The following is a 17,878-nucleotide window of genomic DNA, read 5'->3' as shown; positions in this document are numbered from 1 at the left end:
GAAACCACTGATGCATTCGGCTGAGAATCACCAGTTAACACGGTCACTTGTTGAACTGGAACACCTGTCTGAATACTGTAGAACTTGAGTCCGCTGTGGGAATTCTGACAGCCGACCATGAAACAAGCAACAAGCCGACGTCTTCATGCTGGAAACAGTTTGAATTCAATGTTTAAAGCTTTCTAACTCGTCTGGATGGCCGGTCGGTCTAAAACGCCACATCCGTTGCCAACATGCGCACTGATATTGTGTCCATACGTACATGTAAAAGTATGATAAAAATACTTTATATATTAGATATACGCCCGTTTCAAATAAAGGCCTGGGTCTCTGGTGAGGTAAATCAAGGCCTTTTCAAACATGAACTCTGGGAGACTGTTTCCTTGCTCTGCTGTTGACATTTCAGCAGAGAGGCCCTTCTTATCAAGACCTCCTCACTGCAAATACCAAGAAGAACTGCACATCAGCTAAAGGTCCTAAACCATCAAGAAATCTGAGGCACGCACAGGTGAAATAAGAAATAACAAAAGAAAAAAGAACAAAACGTCTCCAGCTGCTTCTCCGTCTTTAGTTTTTCTCTTTCTCGCTCTGACAACTTGCGTGTTTTCACCAAACTAACCGATAAAGCAGCCAAACTATCCACGCTGACCTCAAAGTCAACCAATCAAACAGAGAGCTGCTCGGGCTCTTCTTCCTCCTCCACTACTCACACGGCCGGGAGGAGGAGAGTCGACAAAGAAGAAAACTGTTAGCTGAGCGCTTCATTAATGTTTGTAAAGCTTTCATTCCCTTCTTGCCTTCGTCTGAATAGGCACTCTGGCAAAAAAAAAAAAAAAAAGGGGGAAAAAATGCAATCAGTACCCAGAGCGACCAGCCTTGACTTTCTGGGCTTTTGTCTGTGCGGCTGAAAGAGAAAAGCACCCTCTCCAAACGGCACTCGCAGTCGCTGGAGGGAAGAAGCGAGGAGGTTGTCTGTTAATGAGTTGTTGTCTTATAAAAGCCTGTCGCTGGTTCGGGCCCTAACCAACCGCACCTCGAGTACCAACACCGAGCTCCTCACGGCGTGCTCCCGACTCTCCACAGTCTCACGTTTAAATAAAAAGACGAGAGGAGAAAGGAGAAGCAGCGCAGAGTCTCTGCAGAGAGGGGAGTCAGGTGAGAGGAGGATACTGACTCACCTCCTGTCGATTACTATTATTAAAATAATCACATTATTTCACCGGGAAGGTGAATTACTGAGAGCAGAAAATATTTTCTAATAACATAATTCAGACGGAGCCGGTAACCGCACAGAGAACACAGGACCGAATAAAGGAGCCTTGAAATAAAACATTTATATAAATGTAGTACATGTCAAGTAATCCAGATAAGAGGAAAATAAAAAATGATAGAATAGAAAATATAATGAATGGAATAAAACAAACCGTAAAATTACATGAAATGAAAAAAAGAGTAAAATGACATTACATGAAATAAAATATTAAACAAAACATGGTAAATAATAAAAACTGCATAATATAAAACATCTGGTATGTTACATAAAATGAAATAGAATAAAATTAGATAAAATCAAATATTAAATAAAAATATATTAATACATAGAAAAAATACCAACCAAGATAGCAAAATGACATGACAGAATAATTAAGTATATTTAAGAATAACACATTAACAAAACTACATACAATTAAATCAAAAGAAGTAAAACCAAATGCTAGAGGTTCAAAGATGCATAAATAAATGTAACTAAAATGTTATAAAACAACAAACACAGCTTTTGGAACATTCACTTTGTCAATGAGGAGTATTTCCTCAGAACAGGTTGGGGTTTGGGGGGGGGGGGGGGGGGGGGGGGGGGTTGTGGATGAGGTGGAGGAGGACAACAGGATGTGGTAATGTATTGTGTGAGAACATCAGCGCCTCTCTTCAGCTCCACTCTACTCCATTTGTTCTGTAATGAGAGGCAGCTTTCTCTGCACAACGGCACTTGTTAGCACAACTTCTAAACCCCGTTGTTCCCCAAATCTGTCAATTCATTACCACCCACCCGCCCAGCCACCCCCCACCCTCATTACAAACCCCCTCCACTTCCCACAACCTCTATTTAACAAGCACCAGTTTATCCTGAGGGAACATAAAGCAGAGTCGTTGGGAGGAGCGTGTGTGCTCACTCATGAAAAGGCAAGAAAAGCTCGCTTTCATGTTGAAGCAGCCGAGGGCCTCGCTGCTCTCTGGGCCCCTCCATGGACAAATTAAGACCCCAGGACAGCCAGGTCTTCAGTGGACGAGTGTAGAGTTGGATGTAGAGACAGACGTAGAGACGGACGTAGAGACGGACGTAGAGACGGACGTAGAGACGGACGTACAGACGGACGTAGAGACGGACGTACAGACGGACGTAGAGACGGACGTAGAGACGGACGGCCTGAGGCTCGATGCCAGCTGTCCTGTAATCTGAGCAGTTCATTGTCAGCGAGGTGGCAGGAAATAAAGCTGACTGATCGGTTTTGCAGCTCTCTTGTTACCCTGTGGCTTTAGTGGAGATAAACAGAGAAACAGCGACTCAAACCATGAATCGATTATCAACAGTTGCTGATAAAAGCAATAAAAAAAAAAATCATAAAATAATTGATTCAGCTCAAAAATTGGCCGAAAGTGCTGACACAGATTTTAAATGAAGCCGTTATTCTCCTCTCCACCCGTCTGTTCACAGGTGGACAAAGATTACGCTTTCATTAAATCAAAGTTCCCCCCCCCCCTCTCCTGACTTGAGTTTCGTTTGAAAAATAAAGTCTTTAAATGCACAAACAAAATCACCTTAAACATGTAGCCAACACTATTCAGAGTTAAACTCTGTGACGTGTTGTTTCCACCTGTGGTATCGAGTCCTTCTCTTTACATTCAAGTGGCTCTAAAGGTTACAGGAGTTTGCCCACATGGTTGTAGTGTATTTGTCCTCAGGCGTGATTGTTGGTTTATCCAAAAAGAGAAAAGAAAGCGTCACTAATTCACTAACTATACATATTGATTAATTAAAAAATATATCCCCATGCCTGGGAATCAGATGACTAATAACTGACTGTGTCAGAAGCACTATTCCAGCATCCAGCAGAGCCTTTCTTGCACTTTCTGCTGCATTTCATTTCTATTTCAGCGAGAAGAAATGAACAAAAGCACAGAAACATGGAGGTGAAGACGGTTACTCAAATCAATTCTGTGTTGGAAGCTGCCATATTTATCTCTGATCATCATTGAGAGCTCAACCCCCCCACCCCACCCCCCCAAAAGAAATGTCACTCACACCCTCCACTTCCTCTCAATCGAATTACGGCAGAAGACAAATCGGACGAGAAAATAGTTGGCAGGGAGCCCAACGCCAAAACGCAGTGTAAAAAAAAGGAAAGACAACCCGGTGTGGTGCTAGGTTTGGTAGCTCTGCCTCACCGTGCCATTAAACCATTAAACCCAGTCAGATGTGCGTTCATGCTTGGCCTCACACGGGGGAGTGGGGAGCGATGCGACAGCTTGTCGGGGTTCAGACACATTGTTGCTGCTAAATGAAGCGAGCGCGTTGGAGGCGAGGCTGCTGTCAGCGGCGCTCCGGGGCCGAGGGCGGGGTGGTGGGTGGTGGTGATGGTGGAGAGGGGGGGGACATTACAGTCGATGTGGCTCAAGTGTAAACGATCAGTACCATATCCGCCTGCGGGGTCCACCAAACCCCCTCTGGCGGTTTGGTTCTGGTGACAGGAGACGTCGTGAGTGGAGCTCGCCGAGCGGCTGGGGTGAGGGTACCGGTGGAGCGGACGCCACTTCACCTTAAGAGGTGTGGAAAGGAGATTAAGCCGAGTGGCAGGTGATCGTGTGTGTCACCTTCCTCCTTTCCCCATCACCAGAAGGGTTGGGGGAGGTAAAAGCTCCTGTCACATCCCGTGTCAGCGTGGCGTAGATGGCTCGGGCGAGGAGAAGATCGGACGTGACGGGTGAGAGGGAGGCGAACGGACACCTCCCCCCCACCAACCCCCCGGCTCTGGTAATGCTCCTTTAACCCTGATCCCAGTTCAAACGCACCCGTCTCATCAGACCCACACAGACCGGTACGAGCTTAAGTGTCACGGCTGCTTCACCTGGAGGTTTGATCGGTCCGTCACATCTTGTGGCATGAAGTACTGAACGATGAACACAGCAGGTCTTAATGGACACACACTTATTTCAACTGTCGCAAGTTGCAAGAATACATTTTGGCTTTTAACTTTTCTGCAAACCAAAAATACGTTTCAAGTCAATGTGTCTATGTCGGCCTATGTGTTTATCATCGGTATTTTTCCACCACTCTTGACGCTTTTGCCGTTGCGATACTACATTCTCAATAACATTTAGATTCAGGCAACACCTGGTTAAGTTGAGTAAAAGATCACAGTTTGGGTTTAAAGAAGTACTTTTAGTTTTAATAAGTGTCTCCCGGGTTGAAGCCCCGTCTCTGACCCGTTCAAACACCTCGACCTCCTCTCTTTGATTACACGCATCTGTAATCTGTGAAATACAAACGTTCCCCGAAACATAACTGACGATGCAGTTTCGTTGTATGGGAACGTCATCTTTAGGAAACCCGGCTGCTTGAAAGCCCTTCATTTGGAAGTGTGACGCGGCTGCAACCGAAGAGGCTGAATGGGGTAGTAACAGCTGTTCTAACTTTAAACATGATGGGAAGAGAAGTAGCCTCAGCTCACATCATTCAGAAGACACAGAAAGAGGAGCCTCAGAAGGAGTCGAAGCATATCGAGCACAAGTGGAGCTTAAAGGATTTTGAATTTAAAAAACGAAACGTTTTCTTTCATCACACAAAGACGTCGGTGTTAAAATACTGAAAATGATGAAATAACTAAACAGAACTTAGATCACAAAGGTTTAAAAGTCCGGCAAACTTTGGCAAAGTGGCATCACCTGTAGGAGGCTTTCAAACGTTTCTCTGGTTTAATGAAGAAGAGGACAGGCGGACACGTTTACGTATGAGTCAAGTACTCTCCTGTTGATCACTCTTTGTCTGCTCTGCCTCCCGACGTAGTTTTGTCTCTCCGAGCAGCCCTCCAGGGAAACTTGAGTTCTGTAATTAAGTTGTTGTTTTTTCAACCTTCGAGCCTGCCAGACATCCAAAAACCTCTTTTTTTTCATCCACACCCACTCAGGCAGCTCCAGGAGCCCTGAATGGGCATCAATTATTCAAATTAGAGCTCCAACTGACAAAAAGCCAATTCCAGTAGCCCCCCCCCGCCCTCTCCATTTTATAACTGGCGATTTGCTAAGAGCAGCTAATCATTACTCTTTCTAATTGACTAAACGAGACGACAAAGATAGAAAGCACAGATATCTGTAATTACCAGCCGGGGAGGCGAGCCGGGGCTGCTGGGAGTGAAGTGGAGAACTGAACTGCTGGAGTGACGCCGATGCCAACAAGTGGCTAAAAGACACCGCTGCTGCTCATATCTGAGCGGCTCGCTAGTCAGCGGGAAACTGAAGGTGCCCAGAGCTGAACCCCGCTTACTCCGAGCAGATATCTCTTCACATTCTGGCAAATTGGCCCCATTAAGAGTATGAAAGGTTCCTGTTAGCAGTGAAGCAGAGGATGAACAGACGCTGGATCACTTTCATACTGAAGAAAACTTTTTAAAAAACGTGATGATTCTCTTGAGCTTTTTCTCTAGGATTTATAAACTAAATTCAGCGTGAAAGTTTATTCTTGCCTTCACGACTACGCGCCACAAACGGAGTCTGAAAGTTCGGACATTTTGGATTCAGCCTCTGTGTGTGTGTGTGTGTGTGTGTGTGTGTGTGTGTGTGTGTGGCTGAAGAAAGAGCATCTGTGCTCAGTGAGGATGTACAGAAGGAAACGAAAAGGTCAAATTACAGTCTGCTCCAGAGCTGTTCTCAGTTATTCGTTGCACGTTATTCTGTTTAAAAATGTTATTTTACAACTGATTGAGTGAAATAAAGAGAATAAATCTCCACATGGGATTTTATTCTGAAGATATACTGCTCAGGGATTCACAGGGTTTTTAAGGTCCACTGAAATCATCATTACGTCCTGAATGTGATGTAATTCCTGTTGAAACTACGACACTGACGGATCATCAGCTGTGAATATTGAAGCGGTCTCATTTGATGGGATGGTGAGAAAAGCTGAATTCCTGAAACATTTTCGATGATGTTATTACTCCGACATGCAGCATGAGGTCATCACTGAAGATGATCCAGGAAGTGCCCACTGCTTTAATCGTCCTCGTTAATGATCTTTGATTTAGCAAAATAAAAGCCTTCTATTAGAGTACGACCAACAGACGTTCTACACAATATTATTCATTAATCTAGATGTACCATTTCTTCTTCACTGCAGGAGTCACTACAGTGAGCGGGAAGGACAATCCCTCACTGGCTTCCCACCCACATAAATGAACAAGGTCCTCTATTGGCCCGGCTACAGGGAGTCTCACTCCTGGGTCTCTGCAGGGTGGGACAGCCGTCCTTACAATGAGCTCCGCTGGGATTCTTGGGACTGAGTCGGCGTCGTACCTGTTTCCGTGGACGTGGGAGGCGCAGAAGGCGTAGCTGTAGTGCAGCAGCGTCGGGTCCACCAGCGCGCTGTTCTCCGAATAATCCATCAGATCCTTCAGGTAGCTCAGGTGGCGGTGGCAGCCTCGAACGCCGTAGCGGGCGCAGTACTCATCCAGGACGAACACCTGACCGGGACTGAACCAACCCTGAAGAGAAAGAAGACAAAAACATACAATTTATACTTTCATTCTGAGAACATTTGCATATACAATAGTTTGCACAAAACCACCACTCTTTCATTTTAAAACAGATATATTGTACACATTTTATAGTCATTTTATTCAATACTGTATTTGTAGAACTTGCTTTTATATTTATGTTCTCTTACGATGCTTATTGCTGTGCACCAAACCCCAGAGCAAATTCCTTGTTAGTGAAAACCTTCATGGGGATGAAGCACATTCTGATTGTAAAGAGTATTAAGACAGCATCACATTATCAGATAGCTGTAGGACAGCAGAGCAGCGACCTGCGTCCGCTGAAACTACGGTCCTGTTCCTTTAACCAGGACTCCTGACGCACAGCTTCCTGCCACCATGGGAGACGTAAACAGACCTTTTGACTCCACAAAACTCACAAATAGAAAAAAAACCCTCTCGATACTTTACACACAACCAACTGCAGAAGAGTAAAGGTTAATAGCCCTTCAGCATATAAAAGTAGAGGAAGGTGTGGCTCATCCTGAGATCTTCATTAGCTCATTCATCCTGCATGTAATCACCAAATTAGGCATGAAACCTACAACGCTAATTAAGATTCCTCACGGAGGAGCATTAACAAATTAGCACCTCCACCGAGCTCTCACACGCACACACACACACGCACACGCACGCACGCACGACTCTCCGCCCGGCGACAGGCGACCCAGAGGAGAAGACGAGCTGCAAAGAAACCGTTTGGTTTTACCTTCAGAGCGGCTTCTTTCTCTCTTGGACATTGTCTGTCGTTTGAAAGATGAAAGCGACGGTTTATCTGGTAAAATGACACCGAGTTCATATTTCATTGAAATTATTTTACACACCAGATATATTGTTTAAAATGTGAGCGCATGAATTGTAAAGTGAAGGTTCTTCTTTATTCGAACATTAGGCTTTTGGATAAGATTTGTTTCTGCTTTCTTGTTAGTGCAGCTGTGCTGACTTGATATTTCGATTTCAAAATCTTCATATTTTTTAAGTTGCTGATTCATAATGTTACCTGTCAAACTGACCATAATGTTCCTTTAATACAAAATATCATGTTGTCAGAGGAGGTCATAGTTTCCACCTGAAACATTTCAAATCAAACAGCGTTGGAGCCGCGACATTCAGCATTTTTATGATGATCGGACTCGTTATTTATTTTAAACTGACAGACGCTAAAACAAATGAGTTGAAAAATACGCTTCCCTGTCTCTGATGTCGGTAGTGTCCGATTGGTTACACGTCAGAGTAACAGCCTATCAACGCAGACGGCCACTGAAACAAGAGCTGTGCGTCCAACGTACATCATTACCTGAAGTTGTAATAAATATCACAATCCAGTACGCAGAAAAACACCAACAGCTTCCACTTGTAACGTTCCTGTTAGTAATATTAGTTACTGGATGTAACTCCAGTTGTATGAGAACTGTAAGGGGAGCACACAGGAGCTAGAAGGCTCCTGGACCAGATCATCATAGTTTACTCAATAAAGAAAGGCAGTAAGGATACGTTTCATTCACCAAACGTTGTCATTGACTGTTCATTGGATCCAGTCTGCTGTGTAGTTCATTCACTTCACTGATAAAGAACTGAACACTAACACTAAATCCTTCACACTGCTCCATGTAGATTTACATTTTTACAGGCCGTAGTCCTTGATTGCTAATAATTGGCCGTAAACAGAACAACATATCGGTTGATCCCTAAACAGCGTCTTGACTCTCTGATTATCGTCTTGATGGGTTTGTTATTCACATTTAAGGATCATTTTTCACATAAAAAAATAAATAAAAGTACTTTCTGCGCAACATGTTTTCGGGCCTAAGTTTTGAAAGAAGAATTCAAATGAAAAAAAGGCATCAAAATGTTGAGGCTATATATCTGTTGGCTTTATATTCGATCTGGTTCAGGTTAGATATAGATCTGGTTAGCTATAGATCTGGTTAGATATAGATCTGGTTAGATATAGATCTGGTTAGATATAGATCTGGTTAGATATAGATCTGGTTAGATATAGATCTGGTTAGCTATAGATCTGGTTAGATATAGATCTGGTTAGATATAGATCTGGTTAGCTATAGATCTGGTTAGATATAGATCTGGTTAGATATAGATCTGGTTAGCTATAGATCTGGTTAGATATAGATCTGGTTAGATATAGATCTGGTTAGCTATAGATCTGGTTAGATATAGATCTGGTTAGCTATAGATCTGGTTAGCTATAGATCTGGTTAGATATAGATCTGGTTAGATATAGATCTGGTTAGCTATAGATCTGGTTAGATATAGATCTGGTTAGCTATAGATCTGGTTAGCTATAGATCTGGTTAGATATAGATCTGGTTAGCTATAGATCTGGTTAGATATAGATCTGGTTAGCTATAGATCTGGTTAGCTATAGATCTGGTTAGATATAGATCTGGTTAGCTATAGATCTGGTTAGATATAGATCTGGTTAGATATAGATCTGGTTAGCTATAGATCTGGTTAGATATAGATCTGGTTAGATATAGATCTGGTTAGATATAGATCTGGTTAGCTATAGATCTGGTTAGATATAGATCTGGTTAGCTATAGATCTGGTAAGATATAGATCTGGTTTAGTGAAAATGATTTCTGTACGTTTAACTGTATTAAAGATCATTTGAGGACTTTATTTCCAGTACATTATTTAGACTCTCTCAGACATGCTGCTTCCTGTCGGGGTTAACTGGACCTGGCACATATCTCCTCTGCAGGCCATTTAGTGTCCCCCGCCCCCCCCCCCCCCCCCTCCAGTTTGTTTGTCGTCTTCTCCGGTTTCTTTCTTTCATTTTTCTCTCCGTCTGTGAGCTCGAGCTATTAATATCACACCACAGGGAGAGAGAGGGGCCTGTCGACGGGCGCGAAGCGACAAGATGTTCCTCTGTGACAAACAGATGGCGAACTCCAGTCTTGGCGCTGACCGCTCAATTAGCGGCTAACGAGCCGACTGCCTCGTTAGAGCCTCGTCAGCCACGACTGCACGTCTCCGAGTCCGCCGCCTCCCCGAGAGGAACGACATGACCCCCCGAAAGAAATAAAAGTGAAAGCAGCGTGTGGCTTGACGCTTCACTACAGACGCCTGACAGGACTTCTTTTGGCCCATGAAAACATCTTTTGGTCCAAAATTTCTTATGACCCCCAACAGTCAGAGATTTGTCACTTTGTCTTGAATAATTACACAGAAATACATGTTCTGTTTTTAGGGGCATGGCGGCAACGCAAAACAGCCTGTACAATACATGTTGAGGTTCTTTAGTTTAGTTTGTCTTCTCCTTTATATAGTCCGTCCACCAGAGAGCACACGTTTACTTTTACACTTTCAAATGATTTCATTCAGAGATTAAAGGGATCGTTATTACAAAGGCTGAAAAAAAAGTTTTGTTTCTTATTTTCTCGGATGCTTAAACTCAGATATCAGTAACTTTCTCAGAGCATTTTGGCTCGTTTCCCTCTGCAGCAGCGGCTCATCTCTCCATAACACTGCAACGCAATCTGGATCCTCTCTCTTCTTCTTCTGCAGTTTCCTCTAATTTACACAAATGTAACCGAAGCGTGAACATTCAAAAGAGCGAGAGCCTGCAGCGCGTGCATGCATTGATCCAAGTTATTACATTAAACCTTAGTTGTTTCCTGTGAAGATGGAAGTTTATTTTGAAAAGACAGTATGCATGTAACAAGCGAAAACAGACTCATGTTGCTGGACTTTTGCAGGAAAAACGCACGAAAAGTGAGGAGTAATATTTCGTAAGATATCAATAAAACGGGGATGAATTTATATCATTGTATAAAGAGAGTGACATGAGAAGATCAATCTCATGTCTGTAAGTTAAATCAGCTATAATCACTATTTTAAAGTGATTAGTGACTCGTCTAAAACATTTTAAAAAGGAATAACTTCAATAGAATCATTCTATACACTGTAGCTTCTTTACATTCTAATACAATGTAACTTATTTACATTCTAATAGAATGTAAATAAGTTACAATGTAAATAAGTTACATTCTAATAGAATGTAAAGAAGCTACAGTGTTGCCTTTTCTTTTCTTTTCTTCCCACAAGAATGTAATTTTGTCAGGTTGATAAAAAAATGTCACTTTACTTCCTGACATTATTGTTACTTTAGTCTATGAATGGTAGAGGTCCTTTAAAATTAAAAAGTGGAGACGAAGACGTCTCATGTTGGTGGTCAACATTGAGGGCGGACAGGAAACCAAAGTGGGTCAGGGTTACGTCACGTTGTGTGGATTAAAAAAAACGTGGAGAGGTAAACATGTTGTCCAGTTCAGTGCTCATTCTCCATGATCCTCTTCCTTCTGCTTTACTAGCCAGAGGTTTAGGGGGGGGGGGGGGGGGTGTCCTGGGACAAAGACAAGCTGCTGATAATCGAACTCATCAGCTGACCATCAAGATTTGTTCAATCATACAGAAGAGAAAATAAACATATAATATATATCTTTTGATGGGTCTGAATACTTCACTCAGTGTGAACAACAGAGAGTTTCATGAGTTCTCGGTTTCAAGGCAGGATTTTACAGGAAATGGAATAAAAACTGTTGAATGTACAAACATTCAGCTTCCACAACACCACGTCCGAGAATATACTCTAACATCTAACATTCAGTAATGTCTGCTTTTAGCTCTGGTTTGGTCTCCACCATCGCTGATGTTGATCCATGGACTAAATGACTACATGTAATGGAACGGTGAAACACGGCCCAAAGTGACACCAAGAGGAGCCCAGTTAGTTAAACAGTGACATCCGTATGAGAGGAGTGGGGGAATTAGAAGAGGTCGTATAAATGTTGGTTGAAATGAAATGTCAGCGTTGTGAGATATAAAGACGGTTTACTTTTTCTGACTTCAGGTGAAAGTAAGTCCAAAGTTCTTACAACAAAGTCCTACTGTAATATGGTTTTAAGCTATTTCCTTTCCCTCGTGTTACCACCTACATGGACCGAGCTGTGTCAGAATAAACCGTTTCAGCTGGAACCCACTGGTCCACCAGCAGCTTCACTGGGGGGGTTCAACCCTTCAGTCATCAGTGGGAACTACCCTGATCCCGTCAGCAGGACTCTGGGCCCCAGCTACAAACCAAATTTCTGCCTAATTACTGTTGTTGTTGTTGGGTTCAACTCTTTGTGAATAAAATATGACCCCGTCCATGACATGAATCCAAGCCACTTCTCAACAGATGTCCCCCACGCCGAGGCACTGGCCTTTTCACAGAGCGTTCGGTGAAAAGGGGGCTCAGGCTGGAAACACAAAGCCCTCGAGTTCTCACAAAAGGCCGAGCGGAGAGGAGCTGGAGGGGCGGCGTGAATGGATCGGTCTAATTGCAGAGCTGGGAAAAAGAGTCCTGGTGAGGCAGGTAGAGAAATGAAAGAAGGCACAGATGTCACTCCGGTGAACATCTCCTCATTCTGGGAACACAACGCGACACATGTCCGTGTGAGCTGACTCATCGAGGTCCGTCTCGAGTTAAAGGGCCCGTCTGCACCTTTTAAATGATTGTTTTCCTCTACGTTTTAAAATAAAACATCTCCGTCCACACTAGAACACAAAAGCGACTAAATGTGACCAGTGTGGACGGACGAGGAGGTGGAGTCGCTGCTTAGCGGCACTTTACAATATAATGAGACGAAAACACAAGAAAAGGTTAATTGGGAGTCTCGTTAATATTCAGACGTCTCAGTGAACTTTGAGGAAACTTTCTGAGAAGGTGGAGAAAGAGTTTCCTCATGAAACAGACGTGATGAACACGGCGTTAGTGATGACAAAGCTCAAGACTGACTGGTCGCTGTTGAGATTAAACCATCCGTTATGTTTAGACGTCCTCGTTTCACATGTCCACGCCGATACAAAGTACAGTAATACAAATCTACACTACACAGAGGCGTTTTCAAAAACATCCGTTTTAGTGACGTTGTTTGCGTGTGAGCGAGAGGCCAAAACGTTTGAACAGGTTTTATACGCGTGTAGACGGGGCCGTGGTGTCTGATGATGGTTCTACATGTCTAATAGAGCCTCACATGACGTAACTGAGACCTGTGAGTGCACAAACAGCCTACCCAGGAACATTAGAGAGGCAGATCCATTTCACCAAGCCTCTATTTTAACAGCACTTTATGCGAGTCCCACATCTGTCTGTCAAACACTTTTATGTCCAAACATTTCTCTTTTTGCTGTCATTTGAAATGTGAAATACTTTCCATTTATTATTGATTTTTTGACATTTTTTAATTGCACTTCAAATGTAAGTGAAAAATGGATGCTTTATTAATTTGATTTATTGTTAAATGTACAGCACTTTGAGCTACATAGTCTGTATGAAAGATGCTGTATAAACAAAGATTATTACTGTTATCAGAAGCGTAACTAAATATTCATGTTGTGGCCAGTGAAGGCCTTCCTGTACAGGTCTTCTAGATGAACACAGATACAGGTCGATGATGAGATCGATCCACTCTAGTGAGATCTGGATCTACGTTGTTTGCGAACAGGACAAATATAAAACTAAATGTGAATCAAATCTGCACAGATCTGAGGGTTCATGCTTCGTTGCTGCAAACAACACAAACCCCTCATTTCACCCCCCCTGCCCCCCCTCCCCTCCCCTCCCCCTCCCCCGAGTCAGCCCAGCAGTTGTCTATGAGGGTCATGTTCCTATTTGGAAAGTATTGATGAGAGCGTTTATCCCCTCAATCAGTGTGAGAGAGCCCCCCAGGCTCAACACGCCGCGAGGTGGGGTGGGCGGGGACTTCAGATTACCAAATGATCTGACCACAGAGAGAAACCCTAAATAAAGAGAAGCCCTGAGACTGAGTGAGCACAGCCTTTAGCTATGATGAAGGTGGCTGCCAGCGGAGAGACTCAGAGTAACAGTCAAGTGGTTCATTTTATGACAAGAACAATATAACTTCAATACGAAGACTAAAGTATCTCGATGCCAGGGGAAAAAACATGAAACATCAGGAAAGCACAAGTTATTGTAAGTAATGGAAAATAACAATAGAAGACAGAACATGGAAGTTAAATTTCTTCTTCTCAGCAGCGTGTTCTTACATTTTACTGGAGAAACTCTTCAGTCCTTGCAGGGATAAGTACAAGCAGCACTGGAAGCTTTTTTGTCGAGTTCCCTGTTAGCAAAATGTTGTAACAATAATCATAAAAATCACAATACCTTTCATAATAAAAGCCCGAGACTCTGGGGGCTTTTATGATGAAAGGTATTGTGATTTAGCTGTAACACGAGAGCCCTGCCGCTGACGAGGTGGTTCCTTCACAAGTAAAAGGCGTATCTCATGACCCTCGTGCTTTAGGGACGTGTTTCACTCTGGGAGTCTGTTTCTGTCACTGTCATGATTATCAATTCTTGAGTTGTGACCAAAAACATGAGTTGTGAGGTCTAATCGGGTCATCTGAGCTAAAGTTGAAGAGATTCCCTGCAGGTGTTCCTGATATACATCACGTTCACGAGGACGGGACAGACGGACGACAGAAGGACGGACAGGTAACCCTGAACTATAAAATATCACCTGTAGTTTATCATTATATTTCACTTTGATTTTATAGCAAAATTAAGTTACACAATTTTCAACTTCTGTGGAGTTTGTCAGGAAACATTTAGTGAAAAAGTAGCTGATTGAGACTTGTGTTATTTACTTCCTCCTACTCCTACACTTTATTACATAGAATTCACAAAAACTGCTAAATGTTATTGACTGATTTGTCTGAAGCCTAAAAGTTATTTTACATTTCAGTTTTTACTGATTCTATTTTGGAAAAGATCTCCTGTCCAGGACTTTTCTTTTGTTTACTAGATTCAACGTGGTGTCCCTTCAAATTAAAAGCACTGACATGCATGTCACCTTCTCATCTTCCTCCTCTTCTTCTGCACGTGTCTGCTTCTTTAAACTCTCTGATTATGACCGAATGTTCATTTAAAACCGGAGGTGAGCAAAGAGCAGAGCTCTGAGTGAGATCTACAGTGTGTGGGAGGACGCAATGGCGTCCACGTACCAGGCAGGAGAAGGAGTCGCTCATGCGGTGCTGCAGAGTTTGCTTCTGTAAGATGGTGAAGAGGGCGGCGTGGTCGAAGCGACACGGAGCGGCAGAGATCAGCCCCTCCACGCCCTGACGCTGAGACGGATCCAGACCTGAAGAGGAAACGCAGGAAAGAGAGCGGAATGAAAACTCGACTTCCAACACTGAATGTTTTAGATGGAGAAACAATTTGCAGGCCCGACCCCGGTGTAGCGTTACCAGGCGGCAACCTCCGGTTATGAAATGTTCATGTGGTAAAGCTGCATTCTCTCTAGTGTCCACCAGGGGGCGACTCCTCTGGTTGTATAGAAGTCTATGAGAAAATGACTCTACTTCTCTCTTGATTTATTACCTCAGTAAACATTGTAAACATGAGTTTATGGTCTCAATCTCTAGTTTCAAGTCTTCTTCAATACAGCATGATGTTCATTTAGTACATTATGGTCCATTTAGAGTCACACAGACCATAAAGCAGGGGATGCTTTAGGGCGGGGCTACACGGTGATTGACAGGTCTCTACCAGAGACGTATACCTTCTCTCTACGTCACTCCTCCTCAGTCCAGATATGGTCACTTCAATAATTGTGTTTTTTTTTGTCCAGTGAGAGCGGCTTTAGTAGAAGGAAAAGGGTGCACGATAGAAAGATTCAAATAAACCTCTAAGAATGGAGACATCCAGCTCAACGTGGACTTGTGAAGACGGATGGCGGCACAGATTTCTTTGCATGGCGCCGTCAGCTAAAGAGGTGACACATAAATGTGTTCAGATCCTCAATCGTTCACGCCTCCCTTTGAGCTCGGCGGTGAACCGAAGTGTAAACACGACTACATTGGCAGCGTCGGCTCTCGGCACCGCGGTTAATAGTTCCCACCTCGGTTGGCTACGGATCCTCTGTGAAGCTGTCGGCTCTCTCTCAGCTGACACCAAACACTCGCCAACGTGGACGACATGTGAGGAGAAACACTGGAAGTGACTCACGGAGCCGACAGACCGGCCAGCAGGAGAGCAGACGACCGAGGTTTGAAACCAGCAAAGTCAACCAGTGAGCTGCTGCTCTCACGACGGACTGAACAATCAGACTGAAACCAACTCAGCATCCTGGAATCAATGTTTATAATGTTTCAAACATTCTGTTATTTGTTCATTGAAAAGAACTATTGATTAATAATCTCTTAATAAGTCAGTTTGAGGTTCACTCTCAACCTTTTTTGTATCAAAATAATCTAACCTCACAGCTTCTCAGGCTTTCAGCCTCACATCACCGTCTTCATCAACACAAACAGGTCGCTCAGGTGGCGTCATGTGACCTGAAGTCTCCTTTAAAAGGATGTTTTGGGCCCGTGTTCTGCAGATATTTCTAAAAGTCGAGAGATGACAGGAAATGACAATAATATGATATAATAAGCGACAAAGGTTCCAGACTGAATAAAAACTGTTTCATGTTTAGCGTCTCAAAGAAATCCTGTTAAAGACCAACACCCAACATCACTTCCTGACTTCCTGTCTGTGGCTCCAACCAATCAATCAATCAATCTTTATTGATAACGCACCTTTCAAACAAATCAAATGCAATTAAAAGTGCTTCACAAATGATTGACAAGACGAAAAAAAGATGAAGAGAAAAATGCACAGAATTAAGTTAAGAAAATTAATTAATTAATTAAATTCAGCACTGAATAAATCGACCATACAAACAGTAAAAAGATCAAATCAAATATATGATAGTGATAGATAGTGTAAGGCTCTGTAGATTTGAGAAAGGACAATAACATCAACTCTAAGAGATAGAGGCAGCGACGCTACCAGAGGGGTGAAGCGATCTTAATTTCTTCACGTTTCTTCACTTTGATGTAAAGCACAAAGTACTCACCGTGTATAAAGGTGCTGGAACTTAAGTTTACTATTATTATTTATTGGGGACTGTTTTCAGTGGCGGATGAATCCATATTTGGTGCTCCAGTGAGAAATTTGGAATTTTGTCACCGGGTGTTTTTAATAGAGCTCTATGGCAAAGAGCAAGAAGAGGTATCAGGTTTTCAGGCACATTTGTTCATTAGATTTGTTGTGAATATGAAGATTCTAAACCACCAGACTGATACTTTGAGTTAAAACTCAAGTATTTTGACGCAGTAGTACCGATACTTTGGGTTCTTTTAGCTGAAACGCCGGAGCAGCAGATGATAACGAGGCTTCGGGGTCAACGACGGAAGAATCGACAGGAAAGAAATGGGAGAAATAAAAGAAGCAGAAGAGGCGCAGAGCAAAACCTGGGTTCATTTCCAGTCCTTTCAGGCCTTCCTGTTAATGGCCCCGCCAAAAGAAAAGCCTAACACTCTCCATTCCGCCTTTATCTGGAGGGGGGGAGAGTACATTTCGGGATGGGAAGTTTCTGAGCGTGACACATGGCCCCACAAAAGACCACGGCTCGCTGAAGAATGCCCGGCGCCGTTTCCACGCCTGCGACGCCCGCGGCCTCGCGCCCGAGACGAACATTAGCGATCGCTTTTTTATTAACGCTGCCATTTTTGTTTTTGTGTGGACGCAGAGAAGCCCGCAAGGTCTCTCAGACATTTGTGTTTGGTTGTTGTCCCCGGCCCCCCCGCCCCACCTCCTCCCTCCCGTCTTTGTCCGAAAGAGAAAAAAAAGACAGCAAAAGTGAAATGTCCACAATCAACTTCCAATCGACGCTCGTCTCCTTTTCTTCCCCGTCGTCTTTTCTTTTGACTCTTCCCACTTTCCCGTCACTGCCCTGTGGCCCCCGTGGCCCCTGTGGCCCGCTTTCCCTCTGTCTAATTCCGATGTAGGTCATTTTTACATTCGTTACCTCCAAATCACGGGATTGCCCTTAATGTAATTTGGAGAAAAGGCGGCGAGCGAAGGAGGCGACTCTAAAGAAAACGAGACAAAGAGATATAGATTAGTTCTGATAATAAGAAGAGGGGGAGGAGGGGGAGTATTGATTGGGAGACAGACAGCGGAGGAGAGATGTTGATCCGTGTCAAGTCCAACTTTCAGCTATTA

The 17,878-nt window shown here is 43.4% G+C and overlaps 1 protein-coding gene across 1 annotated transcript in view; it reads right to left on the bottom strand.

The window, feature by feature from the left end:
* Positions 1 to 17,878, bottom strand: part of cadps2 (Ca++-dependent secretion activator 2) — a 141,491-nt gene that overhangs the window by 48,286 nt on the left and 75,327 nt on the right. The window contains exons 13-14 of the mRNA XM_076090018.1: positions 14,833 to 14,969; positions 6,565 to 6,752 (exon numbers count right to left, since the gene is read on the bottom strand). Coding sequence (XP_075946133.1) covers positions 6,565 to 6,752; positions 14,833 to 14,969 — 325 coding nt within the window. The remainder of the gene's footprint in view (positions 1 to 6,564; positions 6,753 to 14,832; positions 14,970 to 17,878) is intronic.

The sequence above is a fragment of the Anarhichas minor genome, unplaced genomic scaffold (genome assembly GCF_050575085.1).
Source record: "Anarhichas minor isolate MPS153535 unplaced genomic scaffold, ASM5057508v1 ptg000011l, whole genome shotgun sequence".
Lineage (NCBI taxonomy): Eukaryota > Metazoa > Chordata > Actinopteri > Perciformes > Anarhichadidae > Anarhichas > Anarhichas minor.
The sequence above is the reverse complement of the archived record's forward strand: the minus strand, read 5'-3'. Positions and strand labels throughout refer to the sequence as shown.